This window comes from Mus pahari, chromosome 8, assembly GCF_900095145.1.
Source record: "Mus pahari chromosome 8, PAHARI_EIJ_v1.1, whole genome shotgun sequence".
Taxonomy (NCBI): domain Eukaryota; kingdom Metazoa; phylum Chordata; class Mammalia; order Rodentia; family Muridae; genus Mus; species Mus pahari.
This window is the reverse complement of record NC_034597.1, coordinates 19492485-19517254: the sequence shown is the minus strand read 5'-3', so window position 1 is coordinate 19517254 and position 24770 is coordinate 19492485. Positions and strand designations below refer to the sequence as shown.

The window sequence follows — 24770 nt, the reverse complement described above, 5'->3', positions numbered from 1 at the left end:
GAATACCCAAAATACAATTTATAAAACACATGAAACTCAAGAAGAAGGAAGACCAAAATGTGGACACTTCGCCCCTTCTTAGAACTGGGAACAAAACTCCCATGNAANGNGTTACAGAGACAAAGTTTGGAGCTGAGACGAAAGGATGGACCATCCAAAAACTGTCCCACCCAGGGGTCCATCCCATAACCAGTCACCAAATGCAGACACTATTGCATACACCAGCAAGATTTTGCTGAAAGGACCCATGATATAGCTGTCTCTTGTGAGGCTATGCCAATGCCTGGCAAACACAGAAGTGGATGCTCACAGTCAGCTATTGGATGGAACACAGAGCCCCCAAAGGAGGAGCTAGAGAAAGTACCCAAGGAGCTGATGGGGTCTGCAACCCTATAGGTGGAACAATAATATGAACTAACCAGCAACCCCAGAGCTTGTGTCTCTAGCTGCATTTGTAGCAGAAGATGGCCTAGTCAGCCATCATTGGGAAGAGAGATCCCTTGGTCTTGCAAACTTTATATGCCCCAGCACAGGGGAACACCAGGGCCAAGAAGAGGGAGTGGGTGGGTAGGTGAGCGGTGGATGAAGAGGGTATAGGGGACTTTGGGGATAGCATTTAAAATGTAAAGGAAGTAAATACCTAATAAAAATTGGAAAAAATAAATGTTTATCTGCCATATAAATATCTCTAATACAATATTTGGTCTTTTCTGACTGACTTAATCCACTTAGTATTTAATGATTGTCCACAATATAGCCTTGGTCATTACCTTGTTCTTTTTTATTTTCATATAGCACATCATATGGACATTCCATATCTGATCATCCATAAAACATACATGGGTCATTTGCATCCTTTCGTCTTTTTGGCCATTATATACAATGTTCTTCTGAACATTTAGGCACAATTTACATTGCCAGTAGGAGAACTCTGTATTTGGCATCCTGAGAAAAATTCTTAACTGTTTTCCAACAGGGACACCGTTTTATTAAAATGCAGGCAATCATGTGAGGACTGTAATCCCTCTCATCCATATTGATGCTTGTAGCTAGCAGTCCTTTATAGCCATTGTATTGGTATAAAAAAGGGCTTTGATTTACATTTCATAAAGTATTGGTTTTGAACCACCTTTTAATGTGCTCATTGACTATTTGGATTTGTTCTTTAGTAAAATAGTCTACATACATTCTTTGCCTGGGCAAGATTAAAGAGAGAGGCTGCCTTTATCTGACATGGTAAATGATAAGAGAATAGATAATAAAGAATAGACTCTATTCCAAAGGGAGTAGACGTATGGATGACGGGGCAATTGAAAAGGTGGAGGAACAGAAAGGTGATGCAGTTCAAATGAAAAATTCCTGTTCAAATGACAGCTCTGGCAAGGTCTGGTCATCTATTAAAGTCATGCAATAGCAAGTGGGTCAAGTTGGCTCTCACAAACTTTTGTGTTTATATTTTAAACTACATTAAAAAGCTGAATACCAGGCTCAAGCTTTGAATATATTTTCTGAGTTTTTATATTTCCCTTTTCTTTCTTTAGTTAAACGTTTTCAGACAATATGTTATTATTGCATTTTTTCCTTCCTTCAAACCTTTTCAGATCCTTCTCTACCCAGCCAACTTTATGTTCTCTCTCTGTTTTCAAAACCAAGCAACCAACTAAGAACAACTACGAAAACCCAGGCTTGAACCCCTGCAGACCCTCTGCAGACTGCCACAAACTCTACGAGTTCATGCATGCATCAGTCTTGTTGCGTGCGTCTGGAAGCCATTGTCTCCTTGGAGTTGTCCATGCTCTCTGGCTCTTACAGTCTTTCTGCCTCTTGCTCAGAGTTCCCTGAGCTCTGTGGGGAGGGGTGCTTCCTAGGCTTAATATCTCCCTCAAAAACTCCAGATGTGTTCTCCTTTTTGTCTGTCTGTGTACCTGTCTCTCTCTGTGTTTCTGTCTGTCTGTCTGTCTCTCTCCTCTCTCTCTCTCTCTCTCTCTCTCTCTCTCTCTCTCTCTCTCTCTCTCTCTCTCTCTCTCTCTCACACACACACACACACACACATCAGGGTTTCTTTGTGTAGCCTTACTTGTTCTGGAACTAGTTCTGTAGACCAAGCTGTCCTAGAACTCATGGAGATCAACCTGCCAACTACTTGAATTAAAGGTGCCTGCCATCACTATCTGGCATCTTTTCTTATTTAAATCCATCAATTGTTTCTAATGCAAATGCTAAGAATTCCATACCCAGGTACCAAGAACCAACATGAATATAAAAAGTCTGCTTGGAATCATGGAGATAAGACCTGTAGTGGCAGCTTTAATAGTCAACTTTCCACATCCACATGTGAAGAAAACTGATCCAGAAAGTAGGGTCCCAGCTCTACTTGGGGGGGCTGTTTGTCTTAAGGCGCAGACAGGGTTAAGAGTTAAGAGTCTTGTGGCAAATGATCCCTGTTGTAGTTATGGGGCTGGCACTTTGCTACCTTCAGCCAAAATCTCAAGTGCAGCTTTCCTCCACCAGCACAATGGAATCAGTTCAACCACTGAACTGATGGCTTTCATCAACCACTTGAATAGTATATTTGATTGCGGGTCATACCTGAAATACGCCTACTTCCCTCCTTTACCTCAACCATTTCTTTTATCTTTCCAACTCACGCATTGCTCCTTCCTGCCATTTCAAAAGGGAGTTTCCCATAACCCCCATGGAAGCTTCGTACAACCCCCAATGGGAGCCTCATCTAACCCCCATGGAAGAATCCTATAACCCTGTGCTTCCTTTCCATCTGGAACAGATACTCTAAACTTTCCCGATCAGAGCACTTGGCACACTGCATAGCAATTAGCAGCTTATATTGCCAACTTCTTCATTACATCATGAGCTTCACAAGGCAAGGGGTCATGGCACCATGCCCAGCCAGACACTGTGTCCTCCCATAGAATATATGCAGTAGCTAGCTACTTGTAGAATACGCAGAATAATGAAAAGACCATCATCCAAAGGGGATGGATCCTCAAAACCTGTCACAGGAAGAGAAGGGAAGCTGAGTACTCCCACATGAAGTAGGGTTTATTCTGCTGCCTGGAGAGTAGTGGGGAAGAACAGGACATAAGAGTAGCCTTGGACACTCGGGGTTGTGAAGGAAATTGCTTCAGTGCCAAATGGAGAAGAGCCAAAGAATGCAGGTGTAAAACTAAAATAGTATAGTACAACTGAAGGCTAACTTTCTAAAAGGCAGAGTTGGTTTACAGACTGAAGGATGCATCTCTCTGACTGTTGATACAAACTTATTAAGACTTAAGATATAGCAAATTTGGGTTGATACATCTGTGTGTGTGTGTGTGTGTGTGTGTGTGTGTGTGTGTGTGTGTGTGTGTATGTGTGTGTGTGTATGTATGTATGTATGCATCTGTCTGTCTGTCTGTACCTATGTATTCACTTGATCCTAGATCCTAGAACCCTACAGGGGATATGATGTCATTGTAAACTCGACCAAGGTAAGAAGAATAAACACAGGGCCAAGATTGAAATCCAGGCCATCCATCCCTGTTCCCCAAACTCCAGTTACATTATCCTTGTCTATGAAACATTATCACTCCAGGAGCCAGGCAGAGGCTAAGTACTCCTTTCCAGAATGTTTACTGAGAATCAAAGAAGGCCACTAGATAAAATAACAAGCTGGACACCATGAAGCCCTGTTTCTATGACGACACCTCATTCTCACTACTCAGTATGGCCTGGCTCAATCCAACTGGGAATTGGAACTTCCTAGATCCTCTGCTTTGTGAAAGACTCCAGCCTTTGTATGCTCTACTCTTCCTGGGATATCTCCTCTCTCCACCTTCTTTCTAAAAAATAATTTTGTTTATCTATTTTTATGTATATAAGTATTTTGCCTGAATGTATGTCTGTATACAACATGGGAGCCCAATATTCTCAAATGCCAGAAGAGGACATCGCAGCCTTTGTTAAGTAAGATTAACAGATAGTTGTGAGCTTCCATGTGAATGCTGAGCATCAGACATGGATCTTCTGAAATAGTAGCCAGGGCTCTTAACCACTGAGGCTTCTCTCCAGTTACTTTTCTTTTAACTTCTGCTGCAGCCTCCACTACAATGCTTCTACATTCTTGACCCACCTATAATGCTTTCTGGAGCCATTCTCCTCTACTGCAAACAGATTTGAAAACTATACACCCTGCTCCTCAAGTCTGGATCAGCTAAAAGAAAACACATGGTTACCTATCTATGAATTATGTCGATATCAAAGCCACTCTATGACCTCTCATCAGTCATTGAAGAGCTGTCGAGGTTGGACGTAAAGTAATCAAGGCTAGAGTATAACCCCAATAATCAGAGATGATATCTCTTCTGGATCAGCATCTAGTATAGCAAGAGGTCTGAGCCATTGCTCCAAAATTGATGAATGACTTACTAAAGAATGTGATATCACTGTGATCATTAATAAGAAACAAGACAAGAAGTTGAGCAGGCACATTTGCATGTCGCCTGATTTAGAATCTTAATATCCGTAGGGCATGGATATGATCTCGATTTTACTCTCCAAAGTCATGGTTCATCAACACTTGGGTGCAAAGGCTGTTACTAATCACCAATTCTCATGTACAAACTTTTGAAATCCTGCTATCATTTGGTCAAGAAGCAAAAAGTAAAATGAAAAATAAACCAGGTATCGATAAAAGGCCTTCCCTTTCCCTTCCTCAGGCATGCAGAAAAATAGCAGTAGCCACTGGGAATGAGGAAGAGGTAGATATATGTCAATCCCAAGACTACTGTTTAAGTGTAAGTCTAGGGAGAGCAGGGCCATGGATTAAGGAATGGATCCTGTGATATAAATCTTTCTGGTTTCTTCATATGAGATTACCAAATGCCTCATTTTTGTTGTTCTGTAACATTCTTAAAAAGTAGAAGCCCTTTACATTAGGTCCCAAGGCTTCCAACATTATGAAGAAAGTTCCTCATTAGAATTCTCCTCCACATTAAAGTGTTTGTAATTTGTTGTACAAATGTTTACCTCAAAAGAATAATGTTTATACTCGAGTATCTATGGATAAAATGATATGACATCTTGTATTTACTTCAAATTAATCCGGGCGAGGGGTGGAGCTTGGCCAAGAGGCAATTTCTGAAGTTGGACAGAGGACGCATGGGACTTCTTTTTGCTTTTATGTATAATTGACATTAGGGGAAAGATTTTGTGGTAATTTATTCAAACCCAATTGGGCCACCAATAAGGAAAGAGATGCTTCTCACAGGAACACTCCACTCCATTGCACAGAGGTATCTTGTACCTCTGACAGAAGAAAAATCCCACCTCATCAATACGAGAGGTTGGTGGCTATGCCTTACACAGGGGCTTTGAATATACTGTGAAGGTCAGGGTTTTGTGATGCTTTACAATGTCTGGCTTAGTAGAAATTGTTAAAACTATCTTTCAAATATAAGCGTTTGATAAGTTCGACTTTCCGAATAGTCAGTTGATTTAACTGTAACAAAAATGCCTTCCCAGCAAAAGTCAGTACACAAGGGTGAGTTGTGGACTCTGGAGAAATACTTGCTGCAGAAACACAGTGTGCAAGTAACACCCCAACACAGAAGGGTTGGCAAAAGTCTCCTGTTGTGATGAGGCAAGACCCCACCAGGCTCTGATGGGATACTGGAACAAGTGAGCCCCTTCTGCCATGGATCTCTGCCAAGGCAAGAACTCTCTTCTCAAAACGCACCCTTCACCATCTATCAGCTCTGCCCCTTCATCTGCTTGACACAGCTTGACACCGCTCAATGCTGTGTCTGTATGATATTCTTACAGCTCCACCTGCTTCTCCTTTACTGCATCTTGACCCATGCTATAAGCTGGATTGTTCTTTGATTAGACAATTGTTGACCAGACATTTACACCACACCTCTAGGCTGCTCTCTTGCATTACACCTCCAGAACTTCTCCCTTTCAGACAACCATCTTAGAGAGGAAGACAGGCTTCACTGGGATGCTGAAGAGGTAGCTGCCGCTTTCCTGTTCACGAGAGAGGACGGCTCTCAGACCCTCAGCCAGATTATCTAAGGTAGGAGCCGCAGGAATCATTCATGCCAAAGGGTAATCTGAAATCTATTCATTTTAAGGAACATCAGTTTTGTTTTAAAGTTCTGATTTTAGAGTTAAACAATCTGTTTCTCTTCCCCGGATTTATTTAATATGGGAAATGTAAGTCTTTTTAAATGACACTTTTCTTAAACTATTGGAGGAAATTCCATGTACTTGACAATGATAGCATAACTTTTCCCACTGTGTCCCTCTGGCTTCTGGAGGAAACAGAATTCATCACACATTTGCAATGAGCTGACGTCAGGGAAGGAGAGGTGCACAGTGATAATGAAACAGATAGAGATGCTGAAACATTGAGAAATTAGCAACCGTGCGCGGCCGTTGCCAGGGCCAGGGCCAGGGCCAGGCTGAGGCATGGTGTGCTAACCCTGATGTCTAGAAGCATGAATGAATGCTGGGGACAGGACCTGCAGCCACAGAGGGAAGCCTAGGCCAGGGGCATGCCTCGGGGTAGAAGAAAAGGGGCTCTTTCTCTTCTTGTCCTTCCATGGCCAGTGGAGCTCCCTGGTGTTCCCAGATCCAACAAGCAAGGGAGCCAAGGGATATTCCCCCACAGGGCTGGCTTCTAGGAGAACCATAGAGAGGGGGAAAGCAGAGAGCAAGCAACACCTCTATGTGACCTTCAAACACAGCATTAGCTCTGTGAAGCCTTGTACGGGAGTCTAAGGGAACACTTTTTCTTTTTTTTTTCCTAAGAAAACTTCTCAGAGACAGAGCCAAGAAGAAAAACCAGCTCCAGTTCAGTGAAGGGAACGCAAAACAGCAAATTGAAAAGGGAGCAGAAAGATGAGAACTTAACTGTTATCACAACTTTGTGCTGGCTTCCCTGGGCATCCTCTCCAAGTTTCTCAAGCATGTGAAACATGTGATGTAATGACGGTTCCTTAAGGTGGGCCTAATCTTTCTGTAGGTTCCAATTCACACCTCAGGAATATTAGCACAACCTGAAGATCATGCCAAATACGGAATTTCAATTCATACAATCTGCAGGTTCTCAAAACCTGTGACAAACAAACTAACAAAACCAAACCAAAAAAAAAACAAAAAACCAAAAAACCAAGACCAACCAACCAACCAAACAAACAAAAAAACCAAGAAACTTTGGCTGGACTTGATTGGAGGCTTGGATTTCTCTTTCTTTTGAGGGAACTAAGTGGCAAATGCATATCACTACCCAGACAAAATCGCCAGGTACAGCTGATCCTCTGCTCCTGGCACTGCTCCTACCCAGTCCTTCTCCCCACATGTTTGGACTGCTAGTGGCCCAGCCCAATAGTCAAAACCTGAATCTCACAAGATGAGTATGCTTGGACCATATAGAAAATCTTTGGAACCCTAGCTGTTCTAGTTCCTGTGGAGGAACTAGAGGAATGCTGGAAAAAGAGCAAAGAGGAGGGAGGTTGGGAGAGATGAAGCAAAGGAGGAGGATAAATGGGAGGAGGAGGAGGAGGAGGAGGAGGAGGAGGAGGAGGAGGAGGAGGAGAGGGAGAGAGGAGGAGGAGAGGGAGAGAGGAGGAGGAGAATGAGGCTGAGTAAAAAATAAAAAAAAAATAAAAACAAAAAACAAAAAACCGGAGACTAATGAGGCAATCTCATACCCAGCAGTCACGACACATCCCTGCATCATTTTAGCAAACCTCTTGAATGCCTATCAGAGACAAAGTACATTCAAAGCCTTGTCCTCCAAGTCCTCCTCTGTAAACATCTCCACTGGCTCAAAGCGTTTTGTGATGTTTCCTTCCTGTAAGGATGGACTTGGATGCGACTTTCCTGGTAGGTGGTCAGGGGCATCCATGTGGGCAGAAGTTTCTCCTTTTGTACTCTCAGACCCTCCTCTGGCTTACACTCTAGCCTTGCTGTGGTTCTCACTTTCATTCTATTCTAGACAAATGTGGCTAAAACGTTTCCCTTGGAAAAGACCAGAAGGGTATTTTAGAAGTGTTAAAAATGAAAGAGAGGAACAAGCACAGTATGAAGATATAGTATTTGTAGGGTTGGCCTAAATCTTGAGAACCTCCCAGTTTCATACTTTAACGCACAGTTGGGGAAATGGAAGCTCAAAGACAGACATGGGTTGAAGAACAATGGAATCCTGGAGCTGGATAAGATTGTGCAGTGTATCAAACAGGAATGATCAAAGGAACAGGTCTTTCAGATCCCATCCAGGATTTGGGTGGTATGGGGAACTCAGTCTCTGAAGGCTTGGCTCTGAGTCCTGTACCGGTTCCACTTGGGATTAATACGGTTAGCTGGTCTACAATACCAAGATGGCAAGGCAGAATCAGGAGGTCAAGTTCATCTACACAAGCCTTCACACTACCACACCTTCTGGGTCTAATCTGATCCTGAGTAAAGAAAGTACCCTATGAGACCCCCTTGACCAAACGTCAAGTTGACTCAGATATCAGACCTTATAAAGATGTTTCCTTTTCCCTACACTATGAAATATCAGTCGTTAAGCAGAGACGGCTCATGGGTTTCTCAAGCTTAGTATCATGAGTGTTTTGAATTGGGGATTATCTCAAGCTTTATAGGACAAATTTCTGGTCCCTACCTACTAGATGCCAGTAGAGAGTTCCTTCCATGTGACAACCAAAACTATCTCCAGACCTTGCCATATATTCCAGAGAGGTAAAATCAGCCAGATGAAAATCAGAGATTTCAGAGAATAATAGCCCATAAGTGAGGTGATCTGAGTCTGAGGAAGACATCATAGACGGATACATGGATGCAGTATAGTAGGACTGACACTGCTATCTGAGTCCACGACACCCATAATTCTGGTCCCTTGATTTCTGTGTGGTGTCCCTGTCCTGTTTTTCCCTGGGGGGGGGGTGGTATGTCTGACAGTATCTCCTGTAAGCTTTAAGCTAGACTGCTCAGATTTCTGCCAATACAATGCTGTCCTCAGTTGGAAGAAAATGCCACATGTCTCCCCTCGGTTTTGCCTTTTGGGGGAGGCCAGAAGACCCACACAAGTCTTTTTCTCATTTTTAATGGGTGACCTTTCTAAAGCCCCGCAGACTGCTGAATGGATAGAGATAACATGAAGCAGAGTGCTTGGAACTGCTTATGTCCTACAGTTCCCAGGCATTTGGATTATTTAACTGCTGATTATGATTATTTAATCTGAAAGCCTACACTATTCTAACTCAGAAAATGTTTGCATTTCCATTAAAAACCACCAGGCCAATGGCCCTTTTGATTGACACTTTTCACTATTAAAACTACATATACACTGCATGTTTTCATCTAAAAGACATGGTGCCCCTTATTCTATTTTAAGATAAGGAGCTGACTTGAAAGGTTGCCTTCAGCTCACTCCTTTCCGGGCCTCTCATTCCCCTGTTACTGTAGCCTGTTGCCCTGCTCTCCTGACACCCTGACAGCCCTGACAGCCCTGGATGAAGAAACATCTATCTGACAGCTGCAATCTATATGACATGTATGTAACGTCATACAGATATCTCTGGCTGGGTTTAATGTCACTGCCTAAAGCACAGAACAGCACTTTCACCTGGGCTGATTTGATTTTCCAAAGGTGTTTTAATTATATTGCATATTACCTCATTATGGGAATGAGGAAAGGCTTTCGAATCTATATGACACACAATCTAATCCATTTCAGTTCTTTGGTTGTATTGATTTGAGGGTCATCATTTCTGCTTTCTTCATTTATCTTATATCTAAAGAGTATTGTGGGGTAAAGGTAATTTACAAAATACAGAGGACGTCTAGTCTACTCTTGCCTGTAAGAGTGGCAATGTTGAACCAAACTGCATTGTTGAGTTCATCATAGGAAAGACAAAGAATAGGCTAATTCCTGATTGATCCATGTTCCAGGTTATTTTCTGACTTATGGATAATAGTCAGTCCCTCAGTGAGAGTAAACACTGGGAGCCCAACAACACACACACACACACACACACACACACACACACACACACACACACACACATGGGCGGGGGGGGGGACAGAAACAGACAGACAGGCAGACGGACAGGAAGGCAGGCAGGTAGGCAGACACAGACTGAATGAGTTAAGAATAGTCTGTCTGAAGTGACCTTGCAAAGATGCTTATACTGTGATAAGGTGGCTTAGCAGCTGGTCTATTTTTGTTTTCTGTTCTGTAAAGAATTGTAAGTTTCCCAAAGTTATTTTCCTTTCCTTCCTTAATTTGCTTTCCATGGTGTTAGTTGTTCATAGATCTACCCACACAAAGACTACATCTTCTTGCTTGTGGAGGTTACATGTGTGACCATGTGACTTAAAACTCTGGTCAAGGAATCAGTGCTCCCTGTATCAGATTATGTGGAATAGGAGGTCTATGAATAGGACTTTTGTCCAGAGTCTTTTCTATACGTTAAAATAATAGTTAGAAGAGTGGCCAGCATGCAGAACAGCCCTTACACAATGCAGATGCTCAGGGACTATTTTTTTTTTTTTTGAACGAGCTGTTAACTGACTCAAATATTGGTGGCAGATATGTGTAACTTAGAGGCCAGGCAGGTTCCTTTCCTTTTCCATCCTTCTGCTGGCTGGAATGTGGGTTGGGTACTTAGAAATGAGGCCAGAGGTCCAGCACTGTAAGGTGGTGGCCGAATGCCTAGAGTGGCAAAACTTCAAGACAGAAGATGCTACTCATACGTCTAACCGGCTAGAATGTAGAGTTTTCTGTTCCTTACATTGGAAGTTCACTAGAACATTCCACTCTCGTAAGGTTATTTTTTTCTTTACAGTTAAATTTCACTTCCATACTGTAAATTTGATATGCAGTGAGAGTTTTGTCTTCTGCCACGAATATTAAGCTACCAGTTTCAGAATTAAGAGTGGGAAACAGAAATCATGAATGGCAACTAATGGTACTTAATGTCACTGCCTGTAGCATAAACCAGAATCCATTCAGAATGAACCATTCTTCACAGCATCTACCCCCTGCTTCTGGGCTATCTTTCATCTCCATGTGTGACTTGAGTAGCAACAACAAGCTTTCTGAGCATCCCATCTAAGGCAAATGCCTTTCAAACAGGGCAGACATTCTAGGCCATTCCAGCACATGTGGCCATAATACTAAATATATTTTAAACTTGAGTCTAAGTTTTTCTCAATAATTAATTGTTTGGAGAAGAAACTACATTGACGTTTAAAAGAAAAATTTTTAAATGAATAACATTAACTTATAATTTGAAGATAAGACTTATATTTATATGTCATAAATGAATTAATAGAAAAATATTGCACACTTATAAGCTTAAAATTACTTTTTCATAAATGAGAGTCCCATTCACTCCTCATAACGCCTCTGGGAAATAGTACAGCCCCTTGCAACTGAGTTTATCAAATTTAAGTAATGGCTGCCTTCAAAACTCCTCTCCCAGACTCCATTTATCCTGTGCAAATTGCCAGGCACTTAGAATTCCTCCCTAAAGAAATGTGATTTGTCTTTTCTTGTGATGGCACGGAATCCAGAATAAATTGATTTTATCATATTCTGCACGTAGCCTCTCCTTTGAAGGGCACTTACCTAATGAGTGGCACTCTCAGAAAGGATCCCAGATCAAAGGGGCCAAGGAGATGATGTTGTAGCTTGAGCTGCTGCCTTACCCCATGGGAATGTACTAAAACAACTCAGTGTATACAAAAGCTTGCAAGACTATCTGGAGGAGACGTCTAAAATCTAACAGTACCCAGGAAATGAAGATGGAGTCCACAAAAATCATCAGATGGGTTAAAATGAGCTTAACATAAAACTTTTATGCAGGTATAGGAAAATGTCAACAAAACTCCAAAAGGCATACTTCAAATTATGGAACTGTTAAGTAATTATTAAAGTACTTTTGTGATTTTATACTAAGTGAAAAATAGCAGCTGCCCATCTGCCTGTTAAATTACTACGGCAGGCTAACGGGTCTGAGAAACTGCACAAGCAGATCAGCATCTCGAAATCCTTATTCCTTTTAGCTACAGATATCAAATTCACCTGCCACCAATTAAATAACCAAACTTGGTCACTGGAATATGAGGTTATTAAGACTTGTTTAAAGCCAAACTTAGAAAGTTCTTAATATTCTTTTAATAAAATTCTCCCTTTTAAACAAGAGCAAACATAACAAAGATGAAAGATCATAAAATGTCTTAGCAAAAGCTCTTAGATATTTTTAAGTAAGTCAATATTCTTATACACAGGGAAAGGTTACACTTTATTCTCGACTGGAAATACTTGGTTAGGAAATGTCAGTTCTCTCCAGTATCAGAATGATCTCCAACAGCTAGGATACAAATCAAGAAAACTCAAACTGAAGGAGTGTTGGGGGAGAACAGGACAGGAAATAAATCCCGGGCTCTTCCTCTCTTCTAATGAGCATATCTTCACTTCCCGTGATATTCTAGAAAGTGAAAGGTACACAACACTGTTCTTTGTCTCTCTGTGTCCCAAATCACCAATTATGTTCTAACATTTGGAAATGGCTTTGTAAGTGAGCTACTGAGCATCTTTAAAGTCACATGATAAACTACTTTTGCTTATTCTTTCCTTCGCTCATTTGACTAAGAGTCTAAGTTTGACAAGGTCAGGCAGCTTTTCTGTTTCCACCAGGTTAGCACCTACCTTGCCGTTGAGGCTCAGTAAGAAGCTGTTTTCTGTTTGTTTGTTGTTTTTTTTAACCAATTCACTCTTTGATTCCACAAATGCTTATTGTTCCCAATATACTCTCTTAAAAGGAACTCTTAGTGTAAAGTTACAGCATGAGAAATCTTTCAGTTAGAAGAACCAGCTAGCATTTTCTCCTTCTAATTCTGATCTAAATCTAAGAGAATAGTCTCTACCCACCAAAGTAGATATGTCTCAAGATGATATAAGATACACATACATACAAAAAAAAATCCTCTTAAAAATTAAATAACTGTCCTCCAACTTGTGATTCTCCCACCTCTGCCTCCTTCAGCAAATCCTACCGACGTGTGCCACCACAACCAGCAGAATGACTCCTGTCTAAAGGAAATATGAGGACAAAGTGTGGATCAGAGACTGAAGGAAAGGTCACCCAGAAACTGCTCCACCTGGGGATCCACCCCATATACAGCCACCAAACCCAGACACTATTACAGATGCCAAGAAGTGCCTGCTAACAGGAGCCTGATATAGCTGTCTCCTGAGAGGCTCTGCCAGAGCCTGACAAATACAGAAGTGGATGTTCTCAGCCAACCATTGGACTGAGCATGGGGTCCCCGATGGAGGAGTTGGAGAAGGGACTGGAGGAGCTGAAGGGGTTTGCAACCCCATAGGAAGAACAACAATATAACCGGCCAGACTCCCCAGATATCCCAGGAACTAAACCACCAACCAAAGAGTACACATGGAGGGATTCATGGCTCCAGCCTCATATATAGCATAGGATGGCCTTGTTGGGCATCAATGGGAGGAGAGACCCTTGGTCCTGCGAAGACTCAATGCTCCAGTGTAGGGGAGGAGGAGAAGTGGGTGGGTGAGGAAACACCCCCATAGAATCAGGGGGAGGGGAGATGGGATAGGGGACTTCCAGAGGGAAAACAGGGGAAGGGGATAGCATTTGAAATGCAAATACATAAAATTTTCAACAACAACAACAAAATGAAATAACTGGGGACTGGTGAGGTGACTCTGCCATTAAGAAGAATTCCTCTTTTTCAAGAGTTCTGTTCCCAGCTCTCAGGCCAGGTGGCTCCCAAGAGCCAGTAAGGCTAGCCCCAGGGAACCCCTTCATACATGTATGGTATATGCTCCACACCCCCACATCACTACAAAACATAAAATAGCCAAGAGTAACTGGCTACCAAAGGTAGGACCAGAGGCCCCGTGGCAGTGGAACAAGCATGAATCTTCACTGTGGCAGCTGTTGTAGAGATGTGTACAAGTGAGAACACTGGAAAACATGCAACAAACCAGTGCAACTAGAGCTAGATCAGTCTCCGTGAGGGTGTCAGGCTGTAGCTATGCCAATCTGAAAGATGTTATCAGTGATTAAGTGGTCGAGATGACAAGAAGCCAATCTATCCTGTTTGTTCCCGTTGTTGTTTACAGTTTCATGTCAATCTTTATTATTCCCCCAAAACATAAATAAAAGCAAATAACAAGACTCATATCAAAGCTTTCTGTATAGTAGCAAAACATTGGGGCCAAAATAAATCAGCAAACCTAGATGTCAATACATTAAGTAATTTAAAATAGCATGATTCTTGTGATTCAGAAAGTATTCATAGTCTGAAAGCAAAAGAATTGTGATTTATAAAATATAAAGGACAATCTAACTTTCTGGGAAGTTGAGGAAGGCACATTTGTAGAGGTATACAGCAGAATGGCCTCAGTGACTCTGCGTTAAGACCAGGGGTGATATATGATTCCTGGTGCTTCTTTCTGTTCCCATTTATTTTCCTCTAAAATGAACTATATTACTTAGCAAATACATGAAAGGCCATATCTTCTATGGCTGATACTCAGATCAGTATTATATAGAAAAAGAGAGAGAGAGAAAAAGACATTTAAAACAAACAAACCCAACAACAACAAAACACAAATGGGAAGATGAGCTCCTTCATTTCCATGGAACAAGAGCAAGAATGGCCTGTCCCAGGGCCTGGTGAATTCTTCATTGGCAATTATGTGAACAGGAGTCTGCTTATGGGAGCTGGCAGAGTAGATCTAGCTCTCTTCCAATTCTTAGACTACATATACCATTTGCTTTTGCGATGAATTTAACAGACACACCTCTCAGTTTTAAAAGCCCAATGTTAGATTTCAAAGTACTTTCACATATGCCATTTTATATATTACTCTTCGTCCAGTACTTTCTTTTTATCCTGACCTTAGCATACTTCCATAAAGCAAGCTGGACAGGCATCACTCCTTCCATGTTAATGAAAAGAAAACGGAGGCAACCAGAAATTAAGTAATGTCCTTTCATGTCCTGGTGTGAGAAGAGAATGTCTTCATCCTCTCTCTGCCCTATCCTTATTCCCTCTAGGGCTGCGTGGTGACTCTCTTCCTACCAGGGTTTAGAAGATTAGTAGACCAGGTTAAACATGAGTACCAGTTGGATGAAAATTCAACTCTTAGCATAGCATGAGCAACAAACATCAACAACAGTAACTTATCTGATAGTTCTCGGCAACTTAAACAGGGCTCAGTCAATGTCGTGTAGCAATGTATCAATTCTCAGCTTAAAAACCATGATAGATAAAACCAGTTGTTCAGCTCAAGCATCTGTAAAGACTAATGAATCTAGTTGGGAGCCTCTCTCTGTCAATATGCTTGTCCCATACCTGGGTCCCCTTAGTCCCAAGTTAGATATCTGTAAGTTGGTCTTCTTCCAGGTGAGCTAAATAATGAATTGGGTTCACATCTTGCTTAATGAGGTAGGACTTTGTTTCTTTTACCAGCAGAATTAACAGGAAAATCCTGTCTTTATTTTGCAGTGGCAGCAGATTATTTAGAAATAATGTGGCAACTCACCAAAAGAGGCCTTAGGTAGGTGCTATCTGAAATCATGCAAACATATACATGGAAGTGGTTTCTATGTTCTAGAAAAATAAAGCCAATTTTAGATAAGTGGTACTCCTCACAAAGTACCATCAACGTATGGCATGACGTTCACTGGCCAACAGAGTCTTAGACGTATCATTTCTTATGTGCCATGTGCTCTGCTCACAATTATCCACTTACACATTGTTAGAAGAAGAAGCGGGGGGGTTGGAAGGTCAAAGGCAACCCCCTGTCACGGTTACAGGTAGAACAGGATGTGATGATTTCTAAACTCTTATAGTCCATTCCTACTCCTGACCTCAAAAATTATGAAAGTACATGCTTTTTTTTTTTTTTTTTTATAAACAAGAATCAAAAAAGCTCTTAGAAGGGCATACTGTATCATTGCAGATGCAGAGTTAGCATGGGAACCTTGAGGGAGGGGAGCAACATGGCTCTCTGAACATGCATCAGCACACAAGGAGACAGAAGTGGCCAAGGGATCAAATGCATTTGTGTGGTTACAGCGTTAGTGCGGTCACCACCACTACCACACTACTGAGCACACGGATGATACGGGAGCCTGAAATGCTTGCCTTCTTGGCTACACGAGGCTTCGTCTTCACCATCTCGTCTGCTCACTTGCCTGACAGTCAGAAAGCACCTGCCATATGCCCAGCTCTGCTGATGGGAATAAGATTTCAGCAGAGACTCACACAGACAGGCGTTCCAGACCTGGTACAATCCACACAGGGCTCCATGGAGAATGAGGTAGGAGAAAAGGAACCTGAAATAGAAGTCTTTGCTTTAATCCTGGCCAGGTGGCCTTAAGCAAATTATTTGAATCTCTCAGAGTCTCCGTTCCCTGGCTTCTAAATGGTGTATAATAATATCTGTTTTTATTATATCATCTTTTATTAGACAAAATGCTAGTTTATATGAGTTTATATGTGAAAAAAAAACCTTATTCGTTCTTTGGTCTTGGAGAAACTGAGGTAGTTGAAGAGACATAAAAGTTTTATTCTCATTTATTAAACCCTTCAAAATATTTCATTCCATATTTTCCATGATCTAAGCTTTCTTGGTTTAATGTTAACCATGTGTAAGACTTGCGGGGTTACTATGAGGTCACTCCTCCATACCTAGCCACCAATTTCAAAGTATGTGTTACTGGCTTAAGATGCCACAATTAGGTATGCTTCCCCTTATTATGGGAGGGAGCAGGATTTAAATTATATCTTACTGGTTGTTTATTTTAAGTATTTATAGAAATGCTATTTCTTGGCTGGTTCATTAGGAACAAATCCATTACGATTATTATTCAAATCATTTAAAAGTTGTCCTTCCTATTTTCCTCCATGATGATCTTAATTGGTAAAGGAAAACAGGAGCTGGGTATGTGTAGATGGGTGTGTCACAGAGCCACAGAAAGGACTGCTTTGGAGCACAAAACCCACTTTATTAACAACAGGAGAGAAGAAAGTAAGGAAACATCTTTTACTTACCGGTCCCCTTGCACCTGAACCAAGGTGTGTTTGTCCTAGGAAAGGACAGTCCAGCTTTCATTTTATCATCCTACCAAGTCTGAGTTCTGTTTCCTTGATACTGTGAGAACCAGCACAAGCCAATTACGGAAGAGGACTGAAGAGAGCAATCAGCAAAGTCCTGGTTCCTCAGCAAAGCTCCCAGCAGCTGCCAGCAGCACTCAGATGCCCACTGTGCCTAACACATCCTCAGTCTCTGCTGCCTCTGACCTCGGCAGCAGATCTGGGAGTGCAGTGCCCTTCTCTGAACACAGCCACACCCACTCCAGAGCTGGCTGTACAGTCTCAATGGGAGAGATGTTGGAAAAGGTGCACAAGGAGTAGCCAAAGAAATAATTTTAAAAATTAGTAATACCTTAAAACTCACCCATTTTCTCCGGTTTTCTCTTCTTGTTTCCAGACCCTCCCTTTTCCTACCATCAAAGTGGGGTCACAGAGGGCCAGGGGAGCAAAAACGGGTACTCACTTCATCTCCAAGATCTCCTCTAGCTGTTTCCTCCTCTCAATCCTGAGGTTGGCCAGGTGCGCTTCTTTTTCAGCCAGAGATTGCTGGGTAGAGGCAAGGCGGGCTTTGGTGGCATCCAGTTCCTGCCTGGTTTTCTCCAAGGCATTCATCAGCTCCTCAATCTGAAAGGCACATGGAAGGTCACATGTCATCTCTCTTTTACTCAGACCCAAGGAACATCTTATTCTGAGAGACACAGAGGGACAACGGGACATCTGCACTACATACAAATAGAGCTCATTTGCTCTCTGTCTCTGGTAAAAACACAGCTTTCAAACACAAGAAATCTCCCAACTCCCCAAGGTCTATTCAATTGGATTGACCAATGATCTTTATAGAAACTATTTAACATGTCTATTAGAAGGGGGTGCTTGACCCAGTATCAACCTGTGGTTAATAATCTCAGGCCCTCCCTCTGGGCTGCAGGAAAATAAGACTCAGATAAACTCTGGCTGGCACTATACACTTTTGTGTATAGGCCTCCAGAGTGCTCTGACAGAAAGCTAATCAAGTGTTTCAGATTCATTCATGCTTTAACCTATCAAAACCTTGTTCGGCCAAAGGTATTTGATGTCCACAGAGCCTCGGGAACCTTCCTCACCTCACTTCCCTGACTTACAACCAGGAAACAGGGTTTGGCCAAAAGTAAACAGAATTCCAGCCACAAAGGGTTCAAGTTTGGTTTGCCCCTGAAGTTTGAGACGGTCCTAAACTTGAAATAAATGACATGTAACTTTTATAGAGTGCTAATACACCATAGAAATAAGCCAGACTATCAAATATCTAGGTTTTTCAGCCAGGTCCCCCCAATTTGAACCAAGAATCTCTGAGACAAGCCCTAACCCTCTCCAAACCATTGGGGGCTTTTTAAATCCAACACACAACAAAGAGGCTTGGTGTTTATGGTCATGTTCCAGAGACTTTCATGAAGAAAGCTGGTAAAATGTCATTCCCTGTACAGATACAGTCTACATGCACCCTGCTGATTCAAACATCATGCTCCAGGAAGTTTCTAGATTCCAGAGCTGATGTGTGGATTTCTAAGACTCTCCATCCAGCTGAACTTGGCAGCATGTGTTCATCCATCACTAAAGTCAACAGAAAACCCTTCACAATGTGTCAATGACATGTTAGGCCCCAATTCATAAAGACTTTCTACACGATTTCTGCAGTTTTACATGGACTTCATTCAGAATAAGGATTAAAGTTCACGTCCAAGGTAAATTACATGCTTTTAAGGTTCGGAACACCTTCCATTTTGCCCCGATAAAAGGGAGAAACTTAAGGACCTTGCAAATCAAAACTTAAACTGAAAAGTTTTAAAAGCACAGACTATAAAGGCTAATCTACAAAACTCATAGAATCATATGTTTAACTGGTATTTACAAATGCATAAAGTCTAAAGAGCAGTTATTGTTTTTAGTTTCACATGAAGGTCAACAAATATGACTAGGAGCCCTTCTGAAAAGCAACACATCAAAAGAAGCCCATTCTCTCCTAGCTTTATAATTATACAGCAGTGTTTCCAAAAGACATCACATGCTGGAAAGACAGCACAGTAGTTGAGAACACGCACTACTCTAGCAGAGGACCCTGTTCAGTTTCTAGCATCCACCTCAGGCAGCTCACAACTGCCTGGAACTCTGTACACCTTCTGGCCTCTGTCAGCACGGGTACTTGTGTGCATATACCTGCACACACACAAAGATATACACACATATTGAACTAAAACAAAAAATAAAGCTTTTTCAAAACTGCCACAATGGAGTCATTTACAAAGATGAACTCAGAGAATGCGTGGCTCATGTGGGATAACCTGTGTCCTCTAGAGCCTGTTTTCTGTCATAAATGTTCTTTACTTCAAACCTACTACTTATTCCAGGGGAGATGAGTATCGCTGCGATTCTTGCTCATTCTTATTAATTCAAGCTGAACTGTCTGAATCTGTAGTCCCACCCAGATATAGCAAACTTAACTAGGTTTACAAGTTGTCAGTTCTTCTGCCACTAATCTGCTTGTGACAGATGGCAGCTAGCTAGCTTAACAATAACCCAACCAAACAATTCTTATCCAGTGATAGTTGACAGCATCGATTTGTTGTTTCGGCAATGCTACATGAAGAATCTGGACACCCGAGAGGTGCAATCCAGTGTTTGAATGGTAGATAATATCATTTGTTCCCAACATCCATTGTTCCCGGTGAGACCGAAAGTTCCCAACGTGCTGTAAGTAGGGTTTTGAAACAGTACTTCAGGCTCTGACAATCCCCCATCCCAACTTATGAGTTTCTAGACAAAAAGTCCTGCCTGCTGTGGCACTGGTCTCTGACCCACAGTTTCTGCAGCTACCTTCAAGCAAATCACTGTCTCAAAGTATGTTTCTGGGCATTGCCCATGGTTGCCCTAGGCTTAGTGATTTAGAGTTCTGTGAATGACTCTCTTTACTCTCCAAACATGAACACTAAAGAGCAATTGGCATTTCCCCTGCTGTAGTGGTTACTAGGTCAGCTTTTCCTATTCCAGTTCTCCACAGAATCTTAAGGCTACAAATATGAAAACTTAAGTTTTCATTTCCTCAATAATTAATAACATTATTTTTAGTTAAGATACCACAAGTTCCATCACCTATAAATAAATATAAATATTTTGTTGTTGTAATTTTCTACCTCAATACATGTAGATATATATATATATAGAAATTTTATTTATATACACATATGAATATATAATCTTATACATGATTAATGTACTTTCCTTTGTCATTAAATAATCATTGAAAATAGTCTTTTTTTTTTTTTTTTTTTTTTTTTTTTTTTTACAAATTAGTAGTGTTGTGGCTTCTCTTCAGTGTCCTAAATATTATACTTTCCTTAGTGTTATAGTCTGAGGTTTGAGACCCCCTATCCCCAGTTCATATGATAAAATCCTAAATCCAAAGAACATGGCATTAGGTAATAGGAGCTTTGGAAAAAGATTAGGTGGTGAGGGCAGACCTAATCCTGAATCCTAATTCATGACTAATCTTTGATTAGACAAGACCAAGGAAGCTTGCTTCTTCTGCCACCCTGTAAGGGCATGGAAAGAACTCGATGCTACACCACCTGAAAGTCAGCCCTCTCCTGAACCAGACCATTAAGTCCCCAAAACAGTGAGAAATAAGTTTCTGTTGTTTATAAATCACCGTGTTCTAAGTAAAAGCTCAAGTGCACTAAGACCCTTAAGAGCCTGTTTTTCAATTTCTTTTGGCAATTCCTCATCACGCTCAACCTCAATCCTTTGCCTTGCGATTCTGAGCCTAGATCTGTTCATCTCTGGGCACAGACACTGAGGGGAGGACTGAGGATTCAGAACTTTCAGTGCTAATCAGAAGTCTCTTCAGTCCTTGGCACCTTGCGTTCGCTTGGCCTTCACACATATTCAACCACCTGTGGTCACTTCCACATGGATGTTCTAACAGCACCTTAAACTGACCAGGCCCTATGTCCAACTCTTGACCTACATAACACCTGCCTAAACTATATCTGTACACTCCTGAGGCAGCTCCAATTTACCACTCCCTAGCACACCTACCATCAAGACCCAGCACTTTGCCATTTCCTAATTGCACATGTTTAAAACTTCAAAATCACGTGTGGCTCTTTCTTCTCCTCTCTCTAATTCCCCAGTCATCACCAAGTCCAATAGGTCTATTTTGCAAACACATTTGGGATCCCTCAGTCCATCCTAGCTTTTGACCCTACTAGCTCAAGTGCCTCCTGCTCTCTACTGTATCACAGAACTAATGACGACGATGATGATAATGATGATGATGATGAGGAGGAGGAGGATGTGTGTGTGCCTGCATGTATATGCATATTTATATGTGTGCATCCCTAGCCTCCACCTGTAAGCCTGCCCTCCATAAGGACCTGGCTTTATCTGATTGGCCTCTCTCCCATGATAGAGCACATTTTTTTAGCTAGGTCTGATAGATTTTATGAAACATGAATAGAAAGGGGTAGCAAAGAGCAGACTAAAATAAAAGCCAGGAAAAAATATATTAGGGAATAAAAAGAAGGGAATGTCTCAGGCTAGGACTAGAGGGAGGTTTGGGTTGCTTTAAAGAAAGATTAAGAGCTTGGAGAGGAAGAGGGGGCATGAGGGAACAGTTGCTAACAGACTCCCAAGAGTTTTCTCCAGGTCTAAGCCAAGGTTGTCCTTCCCTTCCAATTTCCATTTCAGCCATTTTGACTGTGTGTCTTTGACCTGATCTCCACTACTCTGGCATTCAAAGAAGTTTCACAAGGAGTATTGTCACAACTAATCTTCCTGTTGCCAGGGAACCACACCTACATCATCAATATCTCTCAAAAACAATGTCACTGGCCTATGTCTGCTATGTAAGAGGTTCTGATTATCCATAGCAGTGTGTTTCCAACTATGATCTTTAGATATCAAGGATTCCACCACGGTGTCTGGGGGCTGATAGGTTAGCAGAATTGGAGGAATAAGAATCAACATGGCTTTCATTCCATAATCCCCAACTCCAAAGGAGTTAAAATCTACTGTTATCTGTCTTATTCAGAGTATTTCATACAATATTTAACTTTAATTTAAAAATTAAGGTATCAAAATGCTATAAATGGTTAAAACATAAATTATGAAGTTATATTTATATATTAATAACTCCTACTATAACACTTATCAACTATGGAACCTTGGGAAAGCAACCAAATCCCTTCATTGATAATGGTGGTAACTCCTGAGCAAGATAGGGCTGTAGGACTGAAGCAATATATGTGAAGCTCTTAGTGCAAGGATTGTCAAGCAGGAAACACCTAGAAACCTCTGGTGCACTCTTCACACAACAGTCTGCATAGCAGGCTGCTTGGATGCAATTCAAGCGTGAGCTATTATAACTGGATGAGTCTGGATTATAGCATATCTGGGCCTCAGGTTCCTCGCCTGTGAAATAAGGATAATAACAGAGCTTGCTTAGCTCAAAGAGTCTTGTCAGAAATTTCTAAGTCACTCTTCTCTTCATGGGGACCAAATATTCCCAGAGAAGCAACTTAAGGGATGAGGCTCACAGTTTGAGATGATACAGTGGCAGACAAGGCTTATAGTTGGACCAAGAGATGTATAAGGCTTGTTTCTTCATGGGCCTAGAAGTAGAAGCAGGTGGATACTGGCCCATAGCTCACTTTCTCCTTTTCTATTCTACCCTATCCCTTAGTGTATGAGATGGTATCCACTATACTCTTGAAGGCCTTTCTCTTTAGTGAATGTCTGAACAACCTCGTGCACACACCCAGAAGTATGTCTCAGTCTCCTAGATGTTTCTAAATCAAATCTAGTTGATAATGAAGATAGCTCCAACTTGACGTCATAGGGGTGATGGCTGTTATTAACCTAGTCCTATGGAATGTCTGACCCATTTTACATTTACTTATTACTGAATTCAAGGATTTCAGGGTCACTGTTACCTATCTTCAACCACTTGGGCAGATGAGCATCCACTTCTGGACAGACCTTCAATTCTTTTCTATTTACCAAAGATCTCCGTCTTTCAGGACCCTGTCCACACATCAATTTTAATTGATCAAAAGCTGGCATTCTTCTGAGCTTGGATGTAGAGGATCATTGTGATTTTACATATTTTTTAAAGCTTTTGTTGTTTTTTGTCTTTTGGTTGGTTGGTTGCTGTTGGTGGTGGGTTTTTTGTTTGTTTGTTTTTGTTTTTGTTTGTTTGCTTTTTGAGACAGGATTTCTTTGTGTAGTCCTGGCTATCCTAGAACTTGCTCTGTAGAAGAGGCTGGTCTTGAACTCAGACATCTGCCTGCCTCTGCTTCCTGAGTGCTGGAATTAAAGGTGTGCACCACCACTGTCCAGCCTACATTTTATTTGTTTTTAATTAAAATGTAATTACATAATTTTCATCCCTTTTAATATTTTTTTCATCCATGTAACCCACCCTTCTATCTCAAATTCATGGCCTTGATTTCTTTGTTATATATATATATATATATATATATATATATATATATATATATCCCCTAATGCTTTAACTTTCTACATATTAAAATCATTTATGAAATTAGAAAACTCCTAATGCTATGATCACACATGGGGTTGAAGCCAGTTGTCTATAACTTATTAAGAATCTAGGTGACTCCAAGCCTGGGAACCCTGGAAATTGCTGACCTTTCTTTAAACTTCCAGATCTTTCCTTACTACATGGGAAGATAGATATCTCACGCAGGATTGACATAATACAACTCTAAGATAGTGCGGATAAAGTACCCAGTCCTCTCTGTCTATCACCCTACAGATCATTTACTATCCAAGCCACTTCTACGCAGCCCTGGGGTATCCGGTCTACATGGTCTTCACAATCTACATTGTTTCTGCATGGCACATGTTTAGTTGTTACAGTTAGAGTATAATCCCCTCAAAATCAGCATGCATCTCTGCCCGGTGTTCATACCTAATAAACTCTTCACAGTGGGGAAAATGAGACCACAAAGATACAGTTCAGAGACACTCACACTGATCCATTTTGTGCAATAATAAATGAAGCATTAAAGCCAACCTTCATTCTTTCTGCCCTTAAAGACCATGTATTCTGATTGTCTAGAGTGTCTGATCTGTGCCATGGGGACAGGATGTTCAGGTACAGCTCCCGAAAGGATGAAGGTCAGGCTTTACTGATGCTCTGGCAAGAACCAGGACCCTAGAGTTCCACAGCCGAATAATAAATATGTCCCCAGTCCTGTGGTGAAGTAGAGCCCAGTAGTTTTTAGGCATGCACTGAACTCTGTGTGTTCCATCCTGGGACCTGGGACATCCACATCCCATCCTTGCTTTATACTTCGTGGGGAAAGTCCGCTCCGCTGACCCCTAGCCACAAGTTCATTCTCAGAAGGTCTGGCTGGCAGGAAGGTTCCAGGTCAAAGACAATAATTACAGTTGTGAGTTCAAAACTGAGGATGAAAGGCAAGTACTAAAGGATACAAGGGACGAGAGCAGCTGCTGAGTCGAGCCTCCCGGATCTTCCCGCTAGCACTAGTTGGGCTGGGCCATGATTGTACTCCGCTTTGTCCTTTGAGGCAGGTTCTCTCACTGATTTGATC

General features: G+C 41.5%; 1 protein-coding gene across 14 annotated transcripts in view; it reads right to left on the bottom strand.

Annotated features, from left to right (window-relative positions):
• Erc2 (ELKS/RAB6-interacting/CAST family member 2) overlaps positions 1-24770 on the bottom strand; it is an 841097-nt gene that overhangs the window by 312795 nt on the left and 503532 nt on the right. For all 14 annotated transcript variants that reach the window (XM_021202981.1, XM_029541503.1, XM_029541494.1 and 11 more), the window contains one exon: positions 17621-17781. In XM_021202981.1, the coding sequence (XP_021058640.1) occupies positions 17621-17781 (161 nt within the window). The remainder of the gene's footprint in view (positions 1-17620; positions 17782-24770) is intronic.